This window comes from Leptonychotes weddellii, chromosome 8 (assembly GCF_054177405.1).
Source record: "Leptonychotes weddellii isolate Sample4059 chromosome 8, ASM5417740v2, whole genome shotgun sequence".
NCBI lineage: Eukaryota > Metazoa > Chordata > Mammalia > Carnivora > Phocidae > Leptonychotes > Leptonychotes weddellii.
The window spans coordinates 26,979,769-27,004,787 of NC_138376.1; the positions used below are offsets into that span (position 1 = coordinate 26,979,769).

The following is a 25,019-nucleotide window of genomic DNA, read 5'->3' on the forward strand; positions in this document are numbered from 1 at the left end:
AAAAAAAAAAAATCTGATCCTAACTCGATGGTTAGACAAAAGCAAAGCAAAGAAAAAATGTGTTAAGTAGTTTAAAGCTAAGAGAAACAGGAAAGATTCAGTTTAGATTCCATATAAAGCCATTTATGGTCAGAAAACAGGGAAAGGAGAAAGAAACCTCTGTTTTAATAGAGCATCATGCTGCTTCTTTAATTTCATTTATAACTTTGGGGGAATTTTTTGTATTCTTGGAAAAAAGGGGATATTTTATGCTCAGGCAAAAATCAAACCATTTATTAAAATGCTCTCTTTTTTGACCCAAGGCTTGAAAAACAGGATTCCCTCATCACTCTTGGCAGCTACATATTCAATCTGGAGGCACACCAGAGACTTGCGGGTGGTGCACTCAGGCCAGCTCTAGGGTAGCTGTGTGGCCTTAGCGCTGTGGCCCAGGAGAGTGGCCTCACCTGTGTGAGTCTGCCCAGATGATCAGAGAGCTCAAGGCAGATGGTCTATGGCTCTGCAGGCCAGCTCCACCGAGTGCAAAGGGCAGGGTCCAGGAGACATGAGGAGCTATGGAAGATGGCGCATGTAAGGCTTGAGGAGACACATGTCAAGGGGCTGGGGACTGAGCTGGTTCTTATTCCTATTTAAGGAACTGGCATCTAAATGTTCAAAAGTCTCTCCTCATTCTACCACACAGATTCTTTCCTAACTTTCATCAATTGTTCATTAAAAATTGATGACCCTAGATCTAAATAAAGGTTATCACAGGATCAAAATATTATGCCACAGCTGTATCTGCTTTGCTATAGAACCAAAAAGAGAAAAAGTTTTCTTTTTTTTCCCCCACCAGAGTTTGCTCACAGCTCATCAGCTCACTGGCAAACAGACTGTGTTCCCCAGAACAGATGGTATGTTCTGTTATGGGTTTACTTTGGAGCAGTCTTAGGAGATACACATGCTGAGTTATGTAAAACTTGAAATCTCAGAAATGAGAAACTGTTTCTGGCTACTAATATAGGTAATGAGAAATTCACTCCTTATTAATATAAGTTACAGAAAAAGAAACAAAAAAGTTGAAGCAAAGAATGTAATAGCTTCAATTTGGTCACTTGGGTAACTGATTATACATGATTCCCATTGACAGGAGAGCAGGCAGAGTCCCTATTTTATTCCTATATATTGAAAAAGAAAAAGAAAAGAAAGAAATGTCCATCTGAAATCATGAGAATGAACGAGAAGGTTACTTTTATGGCACTAAGAATTGTAGAGAGGCACCCCAGCACAAGACAGGTTACTGACCTCCTTTATAGACCTAAAAAAGATATAGAAAGCAACTTTGTGAGCACGATTAGAAGTAGAAAGGAGGGTTAATTGACGTGAGAGAGAAGCCACAGAACAAAAAGGAAAAATGACCTTTCATCATCAAGTAATTACCTCCAGGCAGGAACTCCATGATTAGGTAGAGGTTTAGCTTATCCTGAAAACTATAGAACATTTTCACAACCCACAAACTGTCTGCCTCCACTAGAATGTCACGCTCCGCACGAATGTGGCCAACCTGGAGGTATACGCATTTGATTAATGACAAGCCTTGCTCCACTTTATTCGACTGTATATTTGTTTAAACAATTTAAATACTATTTGAGCATTAAATTGTGATGATGCAAAAGATCTAATTTCTGCTCAGGCAAACGTATGAAATCAAAACGGACAGCATTTGACTTGAAGGTATTCAGTCATGAACACCTGAGTGATGAAAGGCTTAAAAAACTAACAATGAACGGCTGTAATGCAAACGGCAACTTTCGCAGTGCTATAAATTGAACCTCCGATTAATCAAAACTACCATTCTTTGGCACCGCTTTTTGTTCCAATAACCTTTTACAACCAAAGTAAATCCCCGAGATGAGACTTTCTAAACAAGTCCTGCCTCGGGTCTGCGATGGTATCTGCAAGGACAGTGCCCTGGCTGACAGTTCTAGAATACTATTCCACAGTACTCAGTTCACTGCTGTGCACAGAGTACGTGCTCAGTTCTTACTGAATTGAAATATAAGAACACCTAAGAAAAGTTACGCATTCAAATTTCTGGTATTTCCAGTTTTCTGCTCTTATAAACTATCTAGGCTAAGGAGACCAAGTTGCCAAAGGTTTGGGAGAACTGGAAGAATTACTTCATTAAAATAATGTTTTATTATCAAATTTACCTTATCTACCTCAAATGTGTAATAGTAATCAAAACACTGCTGCATGTTATCAAATCCTACCTCCCCCCCATTACGTAAGTGTCACAAGATGCAAAGCTGGGTCCTATCAGGACTATGTTTATTAAGACCCAGTCCAAATCTTGAATAGAGGTTTTGTTCTTAACATACGCGGGGCTTGAGTTCTACTCTATAATTCAGAGGTGAAGATGTATCAAAGCTCACAAACTGGCACTTCCTTGGCAAACTCAGCCCCTGGTTGCTAGTGTTGTTTGCTACGATGTCCTATATGCTTGCCTGTTTTATTGGAATGTCTTCGGCAAAGTCAGACACTCGCTCTTCCCATTGAACACAGCTCCCAACCCTCTCCCGTCTTACACGTAACCTGCCTCCTTCTTCCCACGGGCCTCAGGGCACTCGAGTTTACAGATTGCAGTTTCAAGGCTCTACTAAAATTGTTTGGGAACTTTTTAAATAGCTTCAGTGTTGCAGAAAACTTTGTTTTGTACATCTCTACTTAGGATACAAGGGTGGGAAAATGGAAGAGAAGGGTGGTAAGGAAATCATGAAGAAGTTGAGTAAGGGCAGATGCTTTTCCTCAGTTTTCATACAGAAGCAAAGCTTTTGGGAAACAGTAATGCCACCTGCTTGACTGCAGCTGAGGCTAGGCCCCGGGCATTAGCAGACACGAAGCCCATACAGGTCAACCTCCACCTGCCTCTGCTCTCCTGGCTGCAGGGGAGGCCTTTACTTGCCGCACGGAGCCAAAGAAATGGGGAGGCACTACTACTACGACTTGTCAGCGACCCTGGAGGACAGAATGGGGACTGCCACATTCTCTGTGTGTCAGGGGAAAGCTATAGGCCACCTGTGCACACCTGCCCTTCTCTTCTGGGGCTGACACAGCAGCTAGGGGTGGAGTTAGGTAAACAGAGGGTCAGGGAGGGAAGAACCAGAGGTGCAACTCTCATCAGAGGCTCCCTTCCCTGTTCCATAAATATTTAATGGGGTGGGGAGTTACATGCTAGCTGCTCTCCTGAGCACTAGAAAAGCAGAGATAAAAGTCTGTCTTTTGTCCCATCCTAATACGATCCTGGCATCACAACTAGAGATTACATTACTTTGCAATGTAAGAGACACTTGAAAAAACTAGCTAAATGCTGGTCTCTTATCCTTTAAAATTTATTTTCTGAAGAGCAAAATCTCCACCCTATGGATCAGAATAGCAACCTGAACTCTCAGTGAGTAGCTTTAATTCCTGTTCAGTTTAGTAAGAGGAAACAAAAAATTTTTCCTGTGGATAAGGCACCTCTACCTACAAAAAATAAGGCTCTGAATCTAAACTTTGTCAGCCCTACCCAAATGTGATGGATTTGTCCTGGTCCACCTCCTCGCACACCCTAGCACAAACTACGCTTCGAGATGGCTGACCCAGGCAGTGTGTGTGGCCAGAAACTATAACTGGACAACAGTGAGATCAAACCCAGGGAGCAGAGTCCAGCAGCAGCAAGGTGAGCTAACAATTCAGTTAATGCACTGTTTAAAATCCTAATTCTCACAGAAAGTCCCTCTACTCTCATGTAGGAGAATTTTAGAAAATGATTTTGAAAAAGGTACAATATTCAAAAAATTTTTACACCCTATGTTCCGATCGTCCTCTGTGACCATGCTGGGCAACTGGCACATGCTATGAAGGATCAATAAGGGAAAATCATGATGCACACTTCTTTTTACAAAGTGAATCTGAACATTAATTATTTGATAAAGAAACGTTTTAAGCCTGGTTAAAACTACAGGAAATAGGTCTTGTAAAAATAAAACTTACTTATGAAATACAAAATATACTGACTAATCAATACAGTTTTACATTTCCCTTTTCAAGACTAACTGAAACTCCTTCAGGGCCTACACCCATACCACACACTAATTTTTAGATAATACATAAATAGGGCTGTTGAGCGTTGAGTGAGGTTGGTATTAGCATAAGCTATGGTGTCTGAAGGTTCACTGCCAGGGTATTTGATACTCTCAACCGAAATTCCTGCAAGTCTAAGCTTATGGGTAGCGCATGAAAACTGAAGAGAAAATAAAAACTCCAAATTGTGACTGGCACTTAAAAGAAGGGCAGAGAAGCCTCAGTGATTATGTCTCCTCTAAAGAGGCAGAAGGGACTAGGTGCAGGCTGGTCTCCATCCCTGCTCTTGCGCTCTATACCCAGAGCTCTCCTTGCCACAGGGTCTCTCTTTGCCCTGATTCTTTACAGGCATATGCAGGCATCATCCACTACTGTTCTTAAGCAAACTGCTGAATGAAATTAGATCTACAGAAAGGCAGCATTCTTGTTTTTAATATACTGCCCAATACTTAAAATTTTATTTTGCATAAAGTACTTCTGCATCTTATAAATCTATATGCAAAGTAGGTTTAGGTTTTAGAAAGTGTTCTGAATCCTTAAAAGAGAATTTGCACTGCTCTGCCGTTTGCATTAGATTTTTTCAAATTCATTCAGAAAGAAGACTGGTCTCTCTTGGGTAATAACGAGCTACTCAGAAGACCCAACTTTGGTTTGAATGTACAGAATGAAGCATATTAAGACACATTTTAGATTGCAAATTCCAAGTTCTAGTTCATAAGTCTCAGTTCCAAGGTATATATATACCATTTCTCTCAGCATTCAGTAGGAACATGCTACCACAGCAAGTGTGACCTCAAAAACAGGCTCCTCGTGACAAGCACAGCTTGTGATCAACTGGGAGACACAAACAGCAGATGCTTCTAATAGGTTTTCAACTTTTAAAAGACCACACAACGTAAGGCATTATTTGTCCTTTTTAAAATATATGTAACTGCTTCTTTGTCGGGGAAAAAAAAGTACTATTAACTATATATTCATACATGACAGTGCTAAAGAAAACTGTAATAAGAAAATACATTTCAAATAAAAAGAACAGTTTTACGTGACAAAGAATTTATAAGCTGACTAAAATCACTGCTACAATTGTGGTTTACCTGCTCTTTTTCAAGCATATCTGCTTTACGGAGTATTTTCATTGCATACACATGCCCTGTATCTTTCTTCTGAACAAGCCGCACCTAAGAGTTATAAAAGAAATGCCAAGTCAAAAGTTCTCAATGTCAAGCTAGAGCTTTCATGTGTTTTAGGAAATAATTTAAAATGAAAAAGTATTATAATATTAATATAAGCAATCAGCAATAACAAAGCAGAAAAAAGTGCTTTTTAATGTTCCAAAATGGATATATTTATTGTACACCGTGAAGTCAGCCCTGGGAACATTCTCAAACATCTCCACATCTGAACAGCTTTGGCTCCCTAGTTGAACCCTCACTTTCGAACTTAAGGACTATTACACCAGAGGCACATGGCATCCAGCCAGCTCAGAAACCATAAGGAAGCCATGACAACAATGTTTAAAACAACTGTAGCAAAAGCTCATGCATAGGAAAAATGTCTAGAAGGAAAAAAAACCTAAAATGTATAATTAGGGAAATGGGGTTTTATGCAGTTTTCCTTTCTCTTTTTTATCTTCCAGTGTTTTTAGAAAGAACAGATAATTTTATGATGAAAAGAAAACTAATGGTCTGCAAATCCAAAGACAAACTTCTTGGCAAGTCCCTGCACATCCTCCCCCCACCCCACCCCACCCCCAGATACATATGCTTTCTTCTCCCTGCACTTTTTTTCATGTTTTTCCTGACTGCGTCCCACATCCCTTCCTCACTAAACAGAAAGCCCTTTTAGAGGTGGTACCGTACCTTTCCCTTTCTCCACGAGCCAACAGGGATTCTCAACACTGAGGAATCAATTTAATCTTTCACCTGTGTGCCTCTAAGTATGTACTCACATTTCCCCTAGCTATGGGTTTTTAATAATATGCTGCTCCGTTTATATAAAGTTAATGAAACTATTGCATCAGTAAGTCGTTCACTTCCGGTGTTTTCCATTAATAAAGATGACCTTGCACGGGCTCATTCAAACCCTCCCCAACAGACTGCCCTTGTGACCAAGCAGGATGCATCCACAAGACCAGGTGGGACAAACCTGCAAATACTTCCGACTCTCTACCACTCCCTGCATAACCCATTTCTATAAATTCTGTCTCCTGGGGCCATCATTTAGCGCAACAGCAATCGGGCGGGAAGAAATAAATGGTGGAAATGTGCTGTTAGTTTGCTCCCGGAGAGGTGGTGTGATGCTGGGAAAAGCAAGAGCTTTAAGTTCAGGAACTCCTTTAAGAAACAAAACAAATGGGCAAAGGGGAAAAAAAGAGACAAACCAAGAAACAGATTCTTAACTATACAGAACAATCAGATGGTTACCATAGGAGAGGTGGATGGGGGGATGGGTGAAATAGATGATGGGGATTAAGGAGTGCATTTGTGATGAGCACCGGGTGATTAACAACTTAAAAAAAAAAAAAATCAGGAACTCCTGGGCCCAACTTCTGGTACTGCTGCTCACTGGCTGTGTGACAATGGAACATTATATATCCCCTCTGAGTCTTAATTTCATCATCCATAAAATGAGTTATTGTCATGATTTAGGAGAGAAGCACTCAGTAAATAATACTGATTTCCTTATACCTTTTAACTCTCCTTCTAGATCAATACTTAGAGCATCAACATCATCTCTGGCAAAAGAGAAGAACAATCAGAGATCTGGGACAGTGGAGAGGGAAATAAAGGCCAGAAAGAGCAGTTACAAGGTGGGGCTGGCATGCCTGACCCACCTACCCCATATTTCAGTTCTATCAACAATCATGAGCTCATGGTATGTCAGCAGCTTCAAAGTTCTGTGGTGTTTTTATATCTGATAAGTAGCTGTGGTTTTTTACCTCACCGAATGCTCCTCTGCCTATTACTTTTAAGGACTCAAAATCTTCCAATCCAAGTCTTGTTCTCTTCAAACGAAGAAACTCCGTTTCCTTCCGAGCATGCGCTGATCTCCTCAGTCGCTTCTAATGTTTAAAGTGGGGGAGAGAGGTGGGAAAGGGAGGAGCTGAAACTGCACCTTCACAGCAGTCTTAGTTGTGACTGGAAAGAAGGACCACGCCAGACTAAGCATAACCTTCTGAACCCTTAAGAGATCACATCTCTCCTCCCCAGCCTTTGGACACAATAACCAAACCATACTGAACAGATGAGTGCCTCCTCTGAGGACTCTGACCAACCTACTTTGGCAATCAACTATTCTAACTTTTGTAATGAAGGAAGAATAAACAATGTTTTCCTTTAAACTTCTGTATATAAAATAAAAGGGTGTTTTTTGTTTTTTTAATTTCCCTCTGGGTTTGGTCTTTTTTTACACATCGGAATTCATTTTATACTCTATATTTCCTACAAGTTTTCAGTATTTTTCACCATTTTCCTGGATTCTATGATTCATTCCTATTTTTGAAGGCATTTCCACTGTCATTTCAGTTCCTTGCACAGTTTCTTAACTATATTTTCTCCTACCACATCTGTAGGCATTGGAGAAAGGACTGATCTGAAGAGATGTTTTGCCTTGATAATGATTTCAGAACTTTGTTCCACTTCTATAGAGGCTTTTCTGTGATTTCCATAAGCATGCTGTAATTTGCTTTTTTTTTATTTTAATGTGATCTCATCTTTCTTTTCTTGGAATTCTAAATCTAGTTAATTTATTACAACCGTGCCGAGACAAATCTTCCTCTCCCTGGTACTTAGTAGTGAATATTTCCCTTTGCATGAATACCTAAATCCAGAAGTACACCAGCCCTCCTAAGTTTCTCTGTTACTAAGCCAAATACCCTATGTATCAAGGCTAACAACTTGCTGAACAAGATTTGCCATGCTGGGTTCAAGGAAAAATTTCCCAATACGAATTACCTCTTCATCTTTTAGGCCTTCTTCTTCCATCACTTTTTCTAACTTCTTTTGTCTAAAAATAAATAAAGATATTTGAAATAACAATTGAATACCTTTCTGATAAGTCTATATAAACACAGTATTTTTTAATGGTAAAAAAGGTAAATCTCGGGGCGCCTGGGTGGCTCAGTTGGTTAGGCGACTGCCTTTGGCTCAGGTCATGATCCTGGAGTCCCGGGATCGAGTCCCGCATCGGGCTCCTTGCTCAGCAAGGAGTCTGCTTCTCCCTCTGACCCTCCCCCGCTCATGCTCTCTCTCTCTCTCAAATAAATAAATCTTAAAAAAAAAATGTGTATGAAGAAGCATTTAAAAAAAAAAAAAGGTAAATCTCAAAATGCCTCATTAAAACAATAAATTACAGGGGCGCCTGGGTGGTGCAGTCAGTTGGGCGACTGACTCTTGGTTTCAGCTCAGGTCATGATCTCAGGATTGTGAGATGGAGCTAGGGCTCTGTGCTCAGTGTGGAGTCTGCTTAAGGATTCTCTCTCTCCCCCTCCATGTGCCCCCCTCCCCACCACTTGTTCATACACATGCTCTCTCTCAAAAACAGATCTTTAAAAAAAATAAAACAAATTACAGTTACAAAGATAAGTGAAAAGATTCCCACCCTTTGTTCTCCATTTTGAAAAAAACTGTATAAGATGTTACTGCAACAAAGAATCCTATTTCAAAATGAAAAGTTCTCTCTCTTTTTTAAAGTATTTCCTCCTTAACAAACCACAAACAGCTGGTGTTTGATAACCTCTTCTATCAGGGTTTCTCTCTCTCCCTGACTGAAATCTACTTCCTTTATTTTTACATCTTCCTCCTCCTCCCTGCCACAAGCAAAGAGCTTAGATAAACAAGAGTAAAGGCAGAATGTAGAGATTCAAGGGGAGAGGCAGGAATGATCAAAACAGGTGACTGTCACCACTATTAAAACTTAAGACTCTAAATCCCTGGAGTATTAAACCTTAAAAACTGCATCCAAGAATATTTTGGCTCTACAGTCTCATACAGATTTGATAAAACTAAAAGAAACAAGAAAAACTTCCTTGTAACCAATTCCACACAACCTGCATTTATTCAGCATAAGTGAAAGCACACTGGCTGGGATCTCTATCCCTTATCAGCATTTCAGATAACAGGCAATGTGAGCAAGACAGGGAAGAATGAAAAGTAGGAATACAGGGCACCTGGGTGCTACAGTCGCTTGAGTGCCTGACTCTCGGTTTTCAGCTGGGGTTGTGATCTCAGGGTCATGGGATCAAACCCCAAGTCAGGCTCTGCCAGGCTGTTGCTCTCCCTCTCCCTCTGCCTCTCCCTTCTGCGAACTGTCACTCTCTCTCTCTCAAATAAATAAATAAATCTTAACCAAAAAAAAGGAGGGAGTATATGAAGCAACAGCTTGTAGGCTAATGTGGGGAGGCGTGTAGCACTTCAAATGTCACACTAAAAGGGCTGGCTCTTAGTCTGTAGACAACTAAGAGCTACAGGGGCTTGTGTGTAAAGGAGTGATGTGATGAGGTTTCTATTTTAAAATGACAGTCAGCAGTAAGGAGCTGAGGGACTGGCAGGGAAAGTAATTGACAAAGACTGAGGCAAACTAAAAGCTCTCCTAATGATTCAGATGATATGGAGTCCAGATCTGAAACTAGGGCTGGAAACCTACAATGAAGTGAACAGAGGTACTACGAAGATGACTAATTCGTCATAGGAATCAAAGGAAAAATCTTAGACTTGCTTGTGTGGGAGGATAATGATGCCGCTAAACATGACAGGAAACACAAGAAAAAGGACCACGAAAAGATAATGGGTTTTATTTTGGTCAATAAATAATTATTGCAATAATAGTAATTAGTTAAAATTAATATCATGTTAGAAATCATATTACAAATCCACAGAATCAGATGATATATAACAAGTTGCGTCTAAGCTCTCAGTGAAAAGACCTACTCTGACCCTGATGGGGAGAAAAAAAAAAGCACTTACATGGCTTCCAGTCTGCCTACTTCTCTGGGTTCCCAGAATATTTTGTGATATGCATCTTTGTTTGCATGTGTATTGGAGGGATAAGGCTGTACTGTTGGTACTTTCAGGAATGTATGTTAATTAGTTGAAGCACAGAAGAGTAAAAAGAATCAAAGATAACATCATGGCAAGAACTATAACTCAACTATGGTCAGCTCTTTTTATGCCTTAAATAGCAAACACCATCATACTTTCTGACTCTATTTTTTTGGATGACCACACCAGACTGGGCTAGAACAATGTGCCCAATGTGTGTCCCAGAGATGGCTGCTTCTGACTATATTTTAAATCTCAATTCAAACTAAGAAGTTTTCCATAGCTTGACTGCAAGTGTAATTAAATTGGTTTCTGTACCTACCCGAAAGTAAAGTTATCAGAATCAACTCCTTGAACACAATCAGATTCTTTCATTAGAAAAAAGCATCCAGAAAAAACCTATCATGCAGAATTATCCACAGTAATGATTTATTGGGTCCAAGCCAAAGAAGACCTTAAAGACACCCAAAATGGCAAGCACAGCCCAAAATGAGGCTTACAAGTGACATCCTCTGTGAGATGACACTAAGAAATTACTGCTAACTTTGTTAGATTCATGGTGGCACTGCAGTTATACAAGCAAATGGCCATATTTTTAGAGATGTACACTGAACTACATAGGATTGAAAGGACAGATGTTTGAAATTTGCTTTAAAACACAACAGCAAGAAAAAATAAAATGGAACAAATTTAACAAAATCTTGATAATTACTGAATCTGAGGGATGAATATATGGGAGTTCACTGTATTAGTCTTCCTGTGTGTGTGTTTAAAAGTGTTCATAATGGGGGCACCTGGGTGGCTTAGTCGTTAAGCGTCTGCCTTTGGCTGAGGTCATGGTCCCAGGGTCCTGGGATCGAGCCCCACATCGGGCTCCCTGCTCAGCGGGGAGCCTGCTTCTCCCTCTCCCACTCTCCCTGCTTGTGTTCCCTCTCTCGCTGTGTCTCTCTCTGCCAAATAAATAAATAAAATCTTTTAAAAAACAAAAAAAGTGTTCATAATGAAAAAGAAAAGCAGGCCCCTCCACTGGTATGTCTCTGATCAAAGACCAGTTTGGCTAACACTCCAGCCTTTGGTGAAGCCATTCTTCCACTCAACTCCAATGTTCCAGAGCAGTACTCTGGGAGAGAGACTGGCCACTTTCACACGTAGAGGCCACACCCAACCTCACCCCATCAAGGCCTTCCATGCGCTCTATTCTATTTATTTGCATGTGAGCCCACTTCTCATAGAAGACAGTAAGATCTTTGGAAGGCAGGGCCCATATCTGAATCCTCCTTCTCCACTAAGAATAGTGCTTTGTACACAGCAACTTTATAAAATGCATGTTGCCAAATGGGGGGAAAAAGAAAATCAGAGTTTGTAACAATGTGCAAGACACATTCATGACTATGTGTAATTAGCTCCCTTTGCTAACCATAATTTAAGTTCATCTCACAGCACAACTTGATTCAGAGGTTTCAGGGATGAGAGAAAAGGGCTAGTCCATTCTACGAGAGCTGACTAGACAATATTTCTCATTTCTGTTGATGAGACATTTAAAACCAGGAAAAACAGTATAGAAATAAGCACTAGCTGTTATTTCCATGATCAAAACTGAGAAAAATCTCAAATACCCTAAAAAGATGGGCGCCTGGGTGGCTCAGCTGGTTGGGCGACTGCCTTCGGCTCAGGTCATGATCCTGGAGTCCCGGGATCGAGTCCCACATCGGGCTCCCTGCTCGGCAGGGAGTCTGCTTCTCCCTCAGACCCTCCCCACTCTCCTGCTTTCTCTCTCTCAAATAAATAAATAAATAAAATCTTTAAAAACAAAAACAAAAATCAAATACCCTAAAAAGAGTTTTACACAGATTTTTAAAAAATCTCAACAAATGGGGGTGCGTGGGTGGTACCATAGGTCAAGTGTCCGACTCTTGGTTTTGGCTCAGGTCATGATCTCAAGGTCGTGAGATCATGCCCTGGGTCAGCTCCGTGCTTGGAGATGAGTCTGCTTGTCCCTCTTCTTCTGCTCCTCCCCACTGCTCTCTTAAAAAAAAAATCTCAACAAATTACTTTGGTTTGACTGATACATCTAGTCAGTGAATAACATTCAAAGGTCAAGACTTACTCATCTCTGGGACTTAAGTAAAACTGACACTTGCTCACTAATAATAATCACATATTACAACTCAGTACCAGAGCAGACCAAACACAGCCACAGGAAAACCTGAGTAAGAATACCTAAAAGGAGTAGCAGACAGTGCTGGTTCTCAAAGGGTAAAATGTAAGAAAGTTCTGATTTGATTTGGGGGCAGGAGGGGAGGGAAGCATACCATTACTTCCTATTAAATTGGATTTTTGTGGCTTTAATTAATCCACCAAAATAGTATTCATGAAGAACAAAACCAACACAGAATATTTTATAAGAAAAAACGTCGGGGGAGCCTGGGTGGCTCAGTCGTTAAGCGACTGCCTTCGGCTCAGGTCATGATCCCAGGGTCCTGGGATCGAGCCCCGCATCGGGCTCCCTGCTCCGCGGGAAGCCTGCTTCTCCCTCTCCCACTCCCCCTGCCTGTGTTCCCTCTCTCGCTGTATCTCTCTCTGTCAAATAAATAAATAAAATCTTTATTAAAAAAAAAATGTCGGCTTCCTTGGTTTTGATTTCAGGCTGCTATAAATTATTTTTTGTATGAATAACTAGGCAATCATCAATATTTACTGGGTACCTAGGATCACGTAAGAGAGAGAACAGGAGAACTGCTATTCCTAAATAACCATACCATCAGAGGCAAAACAAAGATTAAATAAAGAAGATGAACTTGCACTCTTGAGTGGGTTCAGTTTATAGTCTACCACTAGCATTAACAGGAGACCATCAAACAGAACCAGACTCAAGGGGTTTAACTGTTTTTAAATCAATCAGTAGAACTTGCTGTAATGTTTCTAAACCCACCCAATGTTCTCATATTCTACTTTCATACAGGAAACCATTCCTAAATGATTTTTATTCTTTCTTCTACTTCTAGGCTTTGGTTTCATCTCCCCTGTTGTTAAGTACTTTGTTTCAGATATAACCTAGTGCATTTCTACCATAAATAGAACAATGCAAAAGGTACATATGTGTGGAAGAAATACTAGAGATTTTAAAGGCATCCAGACAAGGCATTTACATTGAAAAGTTATTACAACCTGATCTCAAAATTTACTAGCCCAATACTTATTTCAAACCACTCATCACATACTAGTTATATACTCATAATAAAATGTTTCTTTATCATTGTCTCATATTATTTAAACTCTGCTTATTTATCAAGGTTCTATGACATTTCCACCCATAACATGAAAAAGCCTGAAAACCCATTTTCTTTTTAAGATTTTTTTTTTTTTTTGACAGAGAGAGCGAGAGAGCACAAGCAGGGGGAACAGCAGAGGGAGAGGGAGAAACAGGCTCCCCGCCAAGCAGGAAGCCTGATGCAGAGCTCAATCCCAGGACCCTGGGATCATGACCTGAGCCAAAGGCAGACGCTTAACCACTGAGCCACCCAGGCGCCCCTGAAAATCCATTTCTGACAGGTTTGGTTTTTTTGTTGTTTTTTTTAAAATAGGCTCCACGCCCAGCATGGAGCCCAATTCAGGGCTTAAACTCAGAACCCTGAGATCAAGACCTGAGCTGAAATCAAGAGTCAGACACTTAATCAACTGAGCCACCCAGGCACCACATCTAACAGTTCTTTTTTTTTTTAAGATTTTATTTTATTTTTTTTACAAAGAGCGCATGCGCAGAAATAGGCAGTGGCAGGGAGAGGGAGAAGCAGGCTCCCCACTGAGCAGAGAGCCTGATGCGGGACTCAATCCCAGGAACCTGGGCTCATGATCTGAGCCAAAGGCAGACGCTTAACCAACTGAGCCGCCCAGGCACCCCTACTGCTTTTTTTTTTTTTAATGAAAAATAATGATGATTTGATAACAACAAAAATTACCAAAAACAAACATTCTAATCCTCTTAAATGTTTAACATTCTCTTCTTACACCTGTCTTTTGATTAATTTGGTCTTTAAGAAAAGCAAAACCACCAATGCTTTTGGAAGGTGTTTCCATCTTAAGAATCCAAAACAAAAAAGCATTGATTTCAACTCATTTTTGGGTTCAATTTTAGCGTAAATCACAATGTAACACTTATTTTTTTTTTTAAGATTTTATTTATTGGGACACCTGGGTGGCTCAGCTGTTAGGCGTCTCCCTCCGGCTCAGGTCATGGTCCCAGGGTCCTGGGATCGAGTCCCTCACTGGGCTCCGCTCAGCGGGGAGCCTGCTTTTCCCTCTGCCTGCCACTCCCCCTGCTTGTGCTCACTCTCTCTCTCTCTCTCTCTACCCCCCTCTCACTTTGGCAAATAAATAAATAATAAAATCTTTTTAAAAAAATAAAACAAAGATTTTTATTTATTTATTTGAAAGACAGAGAGAACATGAGCAGGGGGAGGGGCAGAGGGAGAGGGACAAGCAGACTCCCAGCTGATCACAGAGCCCCACACAGGGCTCAGTCTAATAACTGAGATCATTACCTGGGCTGAAATCAGATGCTTAACCAACCGAGCCACCCAGGCGCCCCCACAATGTAACACTTATTAATAAAACATAAATAAAACCATATGTCATACTATTCCTAGAGAATGTGATATATATTAATAATGAACCATAACGCAGAGCCAGTAGGATTAAAAAATCAACTATTATTAAACAAAACAAGGTTCAGTCGGTTGAGCATCCAACTCTGGGTTTCAGCTCAGGTCATGATATCACGGTCATGGGACTGAGCCCACATCAGGCCCTGTGCTCAGCGCAGAGTCTGCTTCAGATTATCTCTCCCTCTCCCTCCCACTCGCTTGCATGGTTGCTCGCTCTCTCTCTCAAATAAATAAATAAAATATTTTTAAAATAAAGAAATAAATTGGGGTGCCTGGGTGGCTCAGATGGTTAAGTGTCTGACCCTTGGTTTCGACTCAGGTCACGATCTCAGGTTCTTGAGATCAAGCCCCACATCGGACTCCACACTAAGCAGAGTCTGATTCTTGCCCTCTCTCTCTGCCCCTCTCCCTGTTCATGTGTGTGCTCTCTAAAATAAAAATAAATAAATCTTCAAGTAAATAAACAAAACAAGGAACTTAATCAGAATTCATAGTATTTGTTTTGAAACTACAACACCAGAAACTCTGATTTCAATACAGTGGTTGTATTAAAAAGAACTATCTACTTCAACAGCATGCCTAGAGATATATTGTGCAAATTTATCTTTGAATTCCCCATCATCCTAACATAGGGCACTCTGCAGGCATTTGTCTATTTCAAAGAGCAGCAGCTAGCCACCACCAGCTATAAAATATTTTGCTATTCCACATACAGATCTGCATATTTAAAGTCTAAACATGATTTACACCCTCATGAAGAATGTGCTTGCAAAAGCCCTTATCAAAATATTAGCATATCAAATCTAGCAACATACAAAAATAATAATATATTATGATCAAGAGGGTTTTACCCCAGGAATGCAAGGTCAGTTTAACATGCAAAAAATCAGTCCATTGAATTCATCATATTAAAAGAATAAACAATGATGCAGAAGATGCAGAAAAATCATTTGACAAAATTCAACACCCACTCTAATAAAAAACTCTCAGCCAACTAGGAACATAAGAAAACTTCCCCAACCTACAAAAGGCATCCTTGAAAAACCTACAGGTAACATCACAACAGTGAAATAGTGAGTGCTTTCACCCTTAAATCAGGAAGAAAACGAAAATGTCTACTCTCACCACTTACATTCAACATTGTACCTGATACCCCAGCCAATACGATAAGGCAAGAAAAAGAAAGAAAAGGTGTATAGATTGGAAAAGAAGAAATAAAACTCTCTATTTGAATATGACATGATTGTTTACACAGAAAATCCTAAGGAATCTACAAAAAAAGTTAGTAGAATAAATAAATTAGTAAGTTTCAGGATATAAGGTCAATATACAAAATTCAGTTATATTTCCATATGCTAGAAGCAAACAATTGGAAAAAAAAATTTTTAAATATCCACTTAAAACAGCATCAAAAAAAAACCCCAAAATACTAGTAACAGAAGAACAAAATAACATGTAAGACCCCCACACTAAACACTATAAAACACTGCTGGAAAAAATTAAAGACCTAAGAGAATGGAGAGATACAGTATGTCCATGCATCAGAGATTCAATACTGTTAAGATGTCAATTCTCCCCCAAACTGATCTATAGATTCAATACAATTATAATCATAATTCCATCAAGCTTTCCTCTAGAAATTGACAAGCCGATTCTAAAATCTATATAAAAATGCAAAGAACCGGGAGCCTAGGTGGCTCAGTCATTAAGCATCTGCCTTCGGCTCAGGTCATGATCCCAGGGTCCTGGGATCAAGCCCCGCATCGGGCTCCCTGCTCTGCGGGAAGCCTGCTTCTCCCTCTCCCACTCCCCCTGCTTCTGTTCCTGCTCTCGCTATCTCTCTCTCTCTGTCAAATAAATAAATAAAACCTTTAAAAAAAAATGCAAAGAACCTAGAACAGCCAAAACAATCTTGGGGGAAAACAAAGCAAAACAACGAAGCTGAAGACTTACACTAACTAGAGGACTTCAAAACTTACAATACTACAGTAACGAAGCCAGTGTGATACTGGCATAGGGACAAACAGATCAATGAAACAGAAGAGAAAACCCAGAAATCAGGGCACCTGGTTGGTTCAGTCGGTAGAGCATGTGACTCTTGATCTAGGGGTAGTAGGTTCAAGACCCACATTGGGTGTGGAGATTACCTAAAAATAAAATCTTTAAAGAAGGAAAAAAGAAAACCCAGAAATACACACATACTACAGGGTATTTGATTTTTGACAAAAGTGCCAAAGAATCTGATGGGGGAAAGGAAATCTTTGCAACAAAGGGTGCTAAAACAACTGGATATCCATAAGGAAAAAAAAATAAATCTCAACCCCCATCTCATACACTTATTAATTCAAGATGGATCATAGAACTAAATGTAAAAACTAAATTATAAAACTTCCTAAAGAAGATATAGAAGAATATCTTTTTTACTTGGGGGCAGCAAAGTTTTACTACAAAAGAAAAAAAATGCCAAATTAGATTTCACCTAAATTTAAAACTTCTGCTCATCTAAAGTCACTATAAAGAAAATGAACAGGAGGGGCACCTGGGTGGCTCAGTCAGTTAAGCCTCCGACTCTTAATTTCAGCTCAGGTCACGACCTCAGGGTTGTGGGATCGAGCCCTGTGTTGGGCTCCGTGCTCAGCAGTCTGCTGGAGATTCTTTCCCCTCCCTCTCCCTCCCCCTCTGCTCCTCCCCCACCCAGTTCTCTCTCGCGCGCGCGTGCTCTCTCATTCTCTCTCTCAGATAAATAAAATCTTAAAAAAAAAAAAAAATGCTGACATACAAACAGACATTTTGTTAGCAAAAATGTAAAGCAACTGGAACTCTCACACAATGCTGATAATATTCTGGAAAAAGGGCTAGCAGTTTCTTATGAAACTAAACATATACTTATGTATATTTATGATCCAGCAATTCCACTCCTAAATATTTACCCAAGAATTGAAAACAAATGTTCACAAAAAGATCTGTACACAAATGTTCATAGAAACATATTCAAAACAGCCCAAAACTGAAAAAAGCCCAGATGTTCATCAACAGAAGAATGTAAAAACAGAGGTATAGTCAGAAAACAGAATGGTACTCAGCACTATAAAGGAACAAACTATTGATACAACAGCAACATGGATGAACTTTGAAAACATCAGGCTGAGTGAAAGATGCCTTACTCAAATGAGTACTTACTATATGAATCCGTTTACATGCTCCATTTGTATGGAATAGGCAAGACTAATCTATGATAGAAACAAAATTACAACAGTGGTTGCCTGGGTTTGAAGGAACATCTCCAGGAATCAAAGAACTTTCTGGGATAATGGTAATGTTCTATGTCTTGATAGGAGTTTAAGTTCTACAGGTATATACATTTGTCAAAACTCATTGAATGGTACCCTTCAGATTGTGCATTTCGGTTGGAACCCCACACTGGGTGCAGAGATTACTTAAAAAAAAAAAAAAAGAAAGAAAGAAACACACCTAGAGGAAGACTGTGCATTTTACCGTATGCAAAATTTACACTCTCCTAAATATGTATGTGTATATATACACATGTATATATATGTGTGTATATATATACACACATATTGAACTTGTTTGTTATACAAGGAGACATATTCAGAAGTAAAACACTGAAATCTCCAACACGCTTTGAAGCATAGCAAAAAATTAAGATGGTTTAATGAATGGATAGAAGGATGAATATGTAACACAACAATGAATGACAATTATAGAATCTAGATGATGTATATAAGGGTATTCAGCATATTAATCCTTCAACTTTTCTGCACTTTTGAATATTTTCATAATAAAATGTTGGGAATAAAATTTTAATTACAAGTTACTACATGAACAGTGTACACCGGGTCAGTAACAACAGGTGCCAAGTGATTAAGTGATTACTATATGAGAAGCACTATGGTGGTTACTCACATACGTTATATATATAATCCCCACAGCAATCCTGCAGGGCAAGTATTATCCCCATTTTCCAGATAGGGGACTGATACACAAAAAGACTAAGAAACTTACTCCGGCCTCAGATAGCTACCAAACGATAAAGGCAGGATTCTAAACCCAGGTCTGATTCCATAAGGGCTGTTCTTTCTGTTACATCATACTGCCTTAACAATGAATCCAAGGATTTGGCCCAATTTATTTTTTTATACTACTATGGAATTCCGTGTTATTTTTTTTTTTCCTAAGAGTTCATTTTTAAGTAACCTCCGAACCCAACGTGGGGCTCAAACTCACAACCCCAAGATCAAGAGCCGCATGCTCTACCAACTGAGCCAGCCAGGTGCCCCTGTGCTATTGACTAGTAGTAGAAATAAGTGGGTTAATAGCAATTGTAATGGAATAGGCTATTACACTGCTGCTGCTATTCTTATCTCCTTTCAACGATATTATGAATGTGTCTTATGATACTAGACACGAATGCCAAAACCATGACACAATTTTCTCAAACACAGTTCTTTACCTCATTTCTCGTTCTTCATGTTGAGCGATAAGGTTGCTATAAAAATTCTCCAGTGTCACTTTGGTCATGGTCACCCTTTCCTTTGTGTGATTACTCATGGAGGAGCAAGGTGTTGAGCCTGTCATTGCCATGGCTGCTAGAAACAAAAAAAGAAGAGGTATCAGTTTTGGAGTTAGAATCCACCAATCATACACTCTCCTCACCTACTGGTAGGAAAGTAAATTGGTACAAGTATTCTGGAGGACAAACATATAATATACAACAAAAGCCAGACAAACAGAATACTTGATGAAAATAAGTATATATTAATGTCCTATGACCCAGAACTACCATCTCTAGGTATTAGGCCTAAAGAAATTGTCTCATAGGCTCTTAAGAAATGCACAAACTTGTGCATTACAGGAGATGTTTATTATGCCATCATTTGTGTTATAGGAAGTTGAAGCCAATTCAGTAAGGAAATAAAATGCTGTGGGTGCACATAAAGAAGTAACATGTGGGGCGCCTGGGTGGCTCAGTCGTTAAGCGTCTGCCTTTGGCTCAGGTCATGATCTCAGGGTCTTGGGATCGAGCCCCGCATCGGGCTCCCTGCTCCGCGGGAAGCCTGCTTCTCCCTCTCCCCCTCCCCCTGCTTGTGTTCCCCTCTCGCTGTGTCTCTCTCTGTCAAATAAATAAATAAAATCTTTAAAAAAAAAAAAAATAACATGCATCAGTCAGAAGCAAATCTATCTGTACCTAAAAGTGACATGAATATATCTTTAATACATATGTTATAATTTTAAAAAGGAAGAGAACAAGATCATAATATAAACATAAATTAAGAATATATAATACAGACACAGTAAAATTTTTTGTCATCCAAAAATCTACCTTGAAGAAATCAAAGACCCATAAGGATTCATACACAGGGGGTTCAATGTAGCACTGTAATGATAAAACTTGAATACATAACAATAGAACTGATTAAATTATAAAAAGTCCTATAATTGAGTAATGCACAATTAAAATATGTTCAAATGTTTAATGTCAGGGGAAAGGTTTCCAATCTACGCAGGAAAAGGTTACAAAACAGAATATATACCATGATTTCAATTTTACTTATGTGTTTACTAGATGTGCACAGATTATTTGAAATATGTATCAAAATGTTACTAATGGCATAACTCTAGGCAGTAAGAATGCAATAGATCATTTTACTCTTGTTTGGGCTTTTCCACATTTTATATATTTTCTTCAATGAGCATGTACTATTACTATTAAATTACCAATAACTTTTATTTATTTATTTTTAAGATTTTATTTATTTATTTGAGAGAGAGAGAGAATGAGAGAGAGCACATGACAGGGGAGAGGGTCAGAGGGAGAAGCAGACTTCCCGCTGAGCAGGGAGCCCGATGCGGGACTCGATCCAGGGACTCCAGGATCATGACCTGAGCTGAAGGCAGTCGCTTAACCAACTGAGCCACCGAGGCGCCCCACCAATAACTTTTAAAGATTTTATTTTTAAGTAATCTCTCCACCCAATGTGGGGCTCGAACTTACAAACCCAAGATCAAGAGCTGCATGCTCTACTGACTGAGCCAGCCAGATGCCCCAAATTACCAATAACTTTTAAATTTATACCATTTCTAGAGTTAAAAAAAAATCTGTAACTAAAATGCTCATCTACAGGTATATATGTACTCTGACATGTCTTACAGTATTTGATAAATATATGTTATTTGGATTTACAAGTTAAAACAAAAAACTGATAAAAACAATGTTACAAAGAAAAAACCTGAATCATAATTTTGGTGATGGAAGATATCTTAAAAACAAAATACCCTGACTTCCTCATTTTACATATGAGAAAACTGATACCAACAAGGTTTAAATAGCTTATAAAACATTTTTTCATAGATTTAAATCTCATTTTCCCCCAAATATTTTTGCCAGCCCATACTGTTACAGTTGGTCAGACCATTCACCAATCTAGACTTGCTCCAGCATTGGCAATAATGCTCAATATTTTATCCTTATCATGCCTTCCTCCAACATGACCTGCCTTTAAGTCTGTCCTTTCATCCCAATATAAAGCTGAGTAAAAATCAGGAGGGGCCAGGGGCCATTTTCAAAGATAGTACACTTTATGAAAGTTTCCTTAAGGTTCTCCCCTTAATACTTAGCAGCTTTTTAAATTTTCTCATAGATTAGGGCTATTAAGGAACGAGCAAACACTTATTATTACTAAGACAAAAGGCTTAACATTAAGCAATTTTATTAAAAGATATTCAGGGGAAAATCATGTAAAGAATAATCCTTTCAGAGCAAAGAGATTCAAAATCAAGGCTCTACCTCAAACATTTTTATTCATGAAGTGCCAAAATTGTAAGTAATAACAAATTCAAGAAAGTGAACTCAGCTCTACCTATGTTATTTGTTACAATGTTATTTTTTATGAGGAAGTTTCTGCTGATACCAAAGCAAACCCAAATATTTTTAGGATATCAGTAGAATTGTTTAAAGACCTCTGGTTTATGAAGCTTGGGTGTGGTTCCTTATTTGTCAGCCTGTACCCCCTCCACCCACAATGAAAACCACATGCACTCTAAGTCTGGTGAAGAAATTTTCAAACCAGATTTAAAAACAAGTCTGAAGCAAGGGAGTGCTTTGTACTCCTCCCTTGTCTGAACACTTCTAGAGACCTTTTTTATATACATATATGTGGTTACATTTTAACAACTGAAATTATTCAACATAAAAATGCAAGTATTTAAACCTAAGACAAACGGTGCCTTTCATATAATAGGTGGTTAATAAATGTAAGTTGAGCAAGTTAATGATTTTTTAGTTGTCAACTAAAGAACAAAATTATATTTACATTGATAAGTATATAAATACTGAGGTGTGGAACGTTTTTACTCATTTAAGTCACTGGCATGGCTTTCTAAGCTTTTTTTTTTTTTTTTTAAGATTTTATTTATCTATTTGAGAGAGAGAATGAGATAGAGAGTATGAGAGGGGGGAGCGTCAGAGAGAGAAGCAGACTCCCTGCTGAGCAGGGAGCCCGATGTGGGACTCGATCCCGGGACTCCAGGATCATGACCTGAGCCGAAGGCAGTCGCTTAACCAACTGAGCCACCCAGGCGCCCGCTTTCTAAGCTTTTAAAAAGATCAACAGGATATTAAGTATACTCAAAGATGCTCACGTAACAGACCAACAAATTTCCTAGCAGGATGATTTTCAACCTTCACATAGTCTCTAATGTAATGGCAAAGGTTGCACTATCCTTCTTGCTTCAGAACTTCCTCCTCCTTCCCTTCCTCCACTCATAAAAGGCTTAGCCTATTCTAATAACCTTTCATCAAAAGATAAAATTACTATTGCCCTATAGCAATTTATAGTTTTACCGGGTCTACCAAGTACTTTTTATAACACAGGGCTTTCCTCACACTTTTGATAATTCAAGCCTTCATGCCCTGACCTACAGGCCACCGGAGGCCCCTTCCCTATTCATTTCATTCTCCATCTCTGCAGAATAAGGGAATAGGTAGGTAAGAAATTCTTAAAAGTTCTAAAAATTTAACAAAAGAATGTGATCTTCAAAGGTACTGCAAACATAAAAGTAGATTAAATGAAAACCATTGTTTTATTCAACCTAGATGGTTATCCTTGATTGATTGACTTTACAATGGTACTGTTATCTCTATGAATACTCCTTCCCTCACCAATTATTTATGTCTTTGTGACTGACAATCCAGTATCTTTCATTTGGGTAAATGAACACGGATATCATTCCTTAAAAATCACATATCTTAATTTCTCCTCCTGAGCTGTAAGCCATGGGAAAGCAAGCACCTGTCTTACACTACTTTTAATATCCTTCTCCCATCTCATGCACAATGCTATGCACGTAGTAAGGACCTTATAAAAGATTTACTGAGAAAGCACTCATCTTTCCTGACCATTACTAGGAACTGAGAATATGTATGTATGATTGGGATAGAGCTGGGAGGTGAAGTGGTTTTCTATACAAAGTTGGAGGATAGAGTTCTGGTCCTCTTATGAGTGGAGCCTGTTATCGTGGTGTTTGTTTTATATTTAGGGAAACGACATCTACTGCCTAGCTAATTCTAATTCGGAACCAAGGTGAGCTGAAAGGGAGAGGAAGCACAAGGTTTACCTCACTTCAACTTTCCTCTGTACATTTCAAAACCGATAAGTTTCTCTTTGTGTCTTTTAGTCAATTCAAAGTGCAAACTGGGAGATCTGATCTCCCTACTAGCTGTTTCTGCACACTTTCTGACACAGACTTCCTCTAAGTCCTTATCGACTTTCCTTTCCCACTCTTTTCTTAAAAAAAAAAAAAATCGTCACTCAATTTTCCTGTGATTTTAAGATTATCTGAAGCCCAGTACTCTAAGACTAGCCATGGGGAAAGGGGCCGACTCAAAGGAACCACACCCCAAGACGGGCTTTCCACGTCTCTGCCTCAAACAACAGCTCTTAGGTTCTCAGACCCCAGAAAAAAAGAAAAGAGATGGAAACCAGTACGACTGAGATCCCCGAGGAGACTTAAGCGGCTGCGGCGAGCAGACAAAGCTGGCAACATGGAAAAGAGAAGAGAGCCCGGCTCCCCGCCCCAACTGCACAAAAAGAAAGAAAGAATGGGGTGGGGAGCCTGAGACTGGGGAAGTGTGGCGAGGACCGACAGCGGAGCTTCTGAAAACCAGGAGGACGGGGGCTGTCAGTAGGCTGAGGAGAGCGGCCGAGGGGCCGTCAGGACAGGGCTGGTAAGAGGGCGCCGGCGGGAAGGGAGAACCCCAAAAAGAGACGGGCGGAGATGAGGGGGAGAGACTGGGATGGACCGAAGACAGCGGCAGCAAGACACTCACCAGAGCCCCGGGGGAGGAAGAGCTGGGGGCGGCGGACAGCCGCAGACGCCGGCCGGGCCAGCGACCTCTCTCGACGGGCGGACAGGCGAAACCCCAGCGGCAGCACCCCGTCGACCAGAGAAGAGGACAGGGACGCGTTAGGGTCTCTGAGGCAGGGGCCGAGGGGCGGGTGCGGGTAAGGACAACAGGAAGCGCTCCAACTGCCGGAAAAGACGGCAGCGCGAAGGGGCCAAGGCAGCCGAGTCCCCCGCCGCGTAGAAGGGCTGGCGCGGCGGCCAAGGGCCAAGACTGCGCAAGCGTGACTTCCCAGCGCCGCGGCGGGGGATTTCAGGACTGCGCGTGCGCGGTCCCGCCGCACCCACTCTCCCCGCCTTACCTGAGCGGTGGAGGCCGTATGGAGGGCAGAAGTGTGAGCTGTGGCGCGGATTCTGGGAGGGCTAGGCTGGGTTCGGGGAAGGTGCCCGCTGTTTTCTGGTTTCTTTGTGTGTTTGCTTTATTTGGAAATAATTATAGACTCACAAAAAGCTGCAAAATTAATACAAGGAAGTGCGGTGTACCCATCACCCACCCAGCTTCCCTCACCATCTTACGTAACTATACTACATTATCAAAACCAGGAAATTGACATTGGCACAGTACAACCAACTAGACCAATACAAATGACTAGATTACAGACCTTACTCAGATTTAACCAGTTTGCCATGCACTCATTTGTTCATCTGTGTGTGCTTGCGTTCTCGCACTCATCCGTTCTATTAAATTGTATCACTAGTATAGTCGTCATCCCCCATCTCCCTGATTTTTGATTATCGTAGCAATAAGTCGGCTAGAGCCCTTGGTCCCATCTTACTCTTCCTTCAAGTAAGG

The 25,019-nt window shown here is 40.1% G+C and overlaps 1 protein-coding gene across 3 annotated transcripts in view; it reads right to left on the reverse strand.

Annotated features, from left to right (window-relative positions):
• The window catches only part of STK38 (serine/threonine kinase 38), a 40,629-nt gene extending 16,186 nt beyond the window's left edge, over nucleotides 1–24,443 (reverse strand). Inside the window, exons 1-6 of one of the 3 annotated variants that reach the window (XM_081828096.1) lie at nucleotides 24,153–24,443; nucleotides 19,278–19,413; nucleotides 8,058–8,109; nucleotides 7,043–7,165; nucleotides 5,199–5,282; nucleotides 1,420–1,543 (exon numbers count right to left, since the gene is read on the reverse strand). In XM_081828096.1, coding sequence (XP_081684222.1) covers nucleotides 1,420–1,543; nucleotides 5,199–5,282; nucleotides 7,043–7,165; nucleotides 8,058–8,109; nucleotides 19,278–19,408 — 514 coding nt within the window. In that variant the 5' untranslated portion in view covers nucleotides 19,409–19,413; nucleotides 24,153–24,443. The remainder of the gene's footprint in view (nucleotides 1–1,419; nucleotides 1,544–5,198; nucleotides 5,283–7,042; nucleotides 7,166–8,057; nucleotides 8,110–19,277; nucleotides 19,414–24,152) is intronic. The other 2 variants (XM_081828095.1, XM_081828097.1) reach the window with 2 other exon arrangements.
• Between the last annotated feature and the right edge of the window lie 576 nt (nucleotides 24,444–25,019).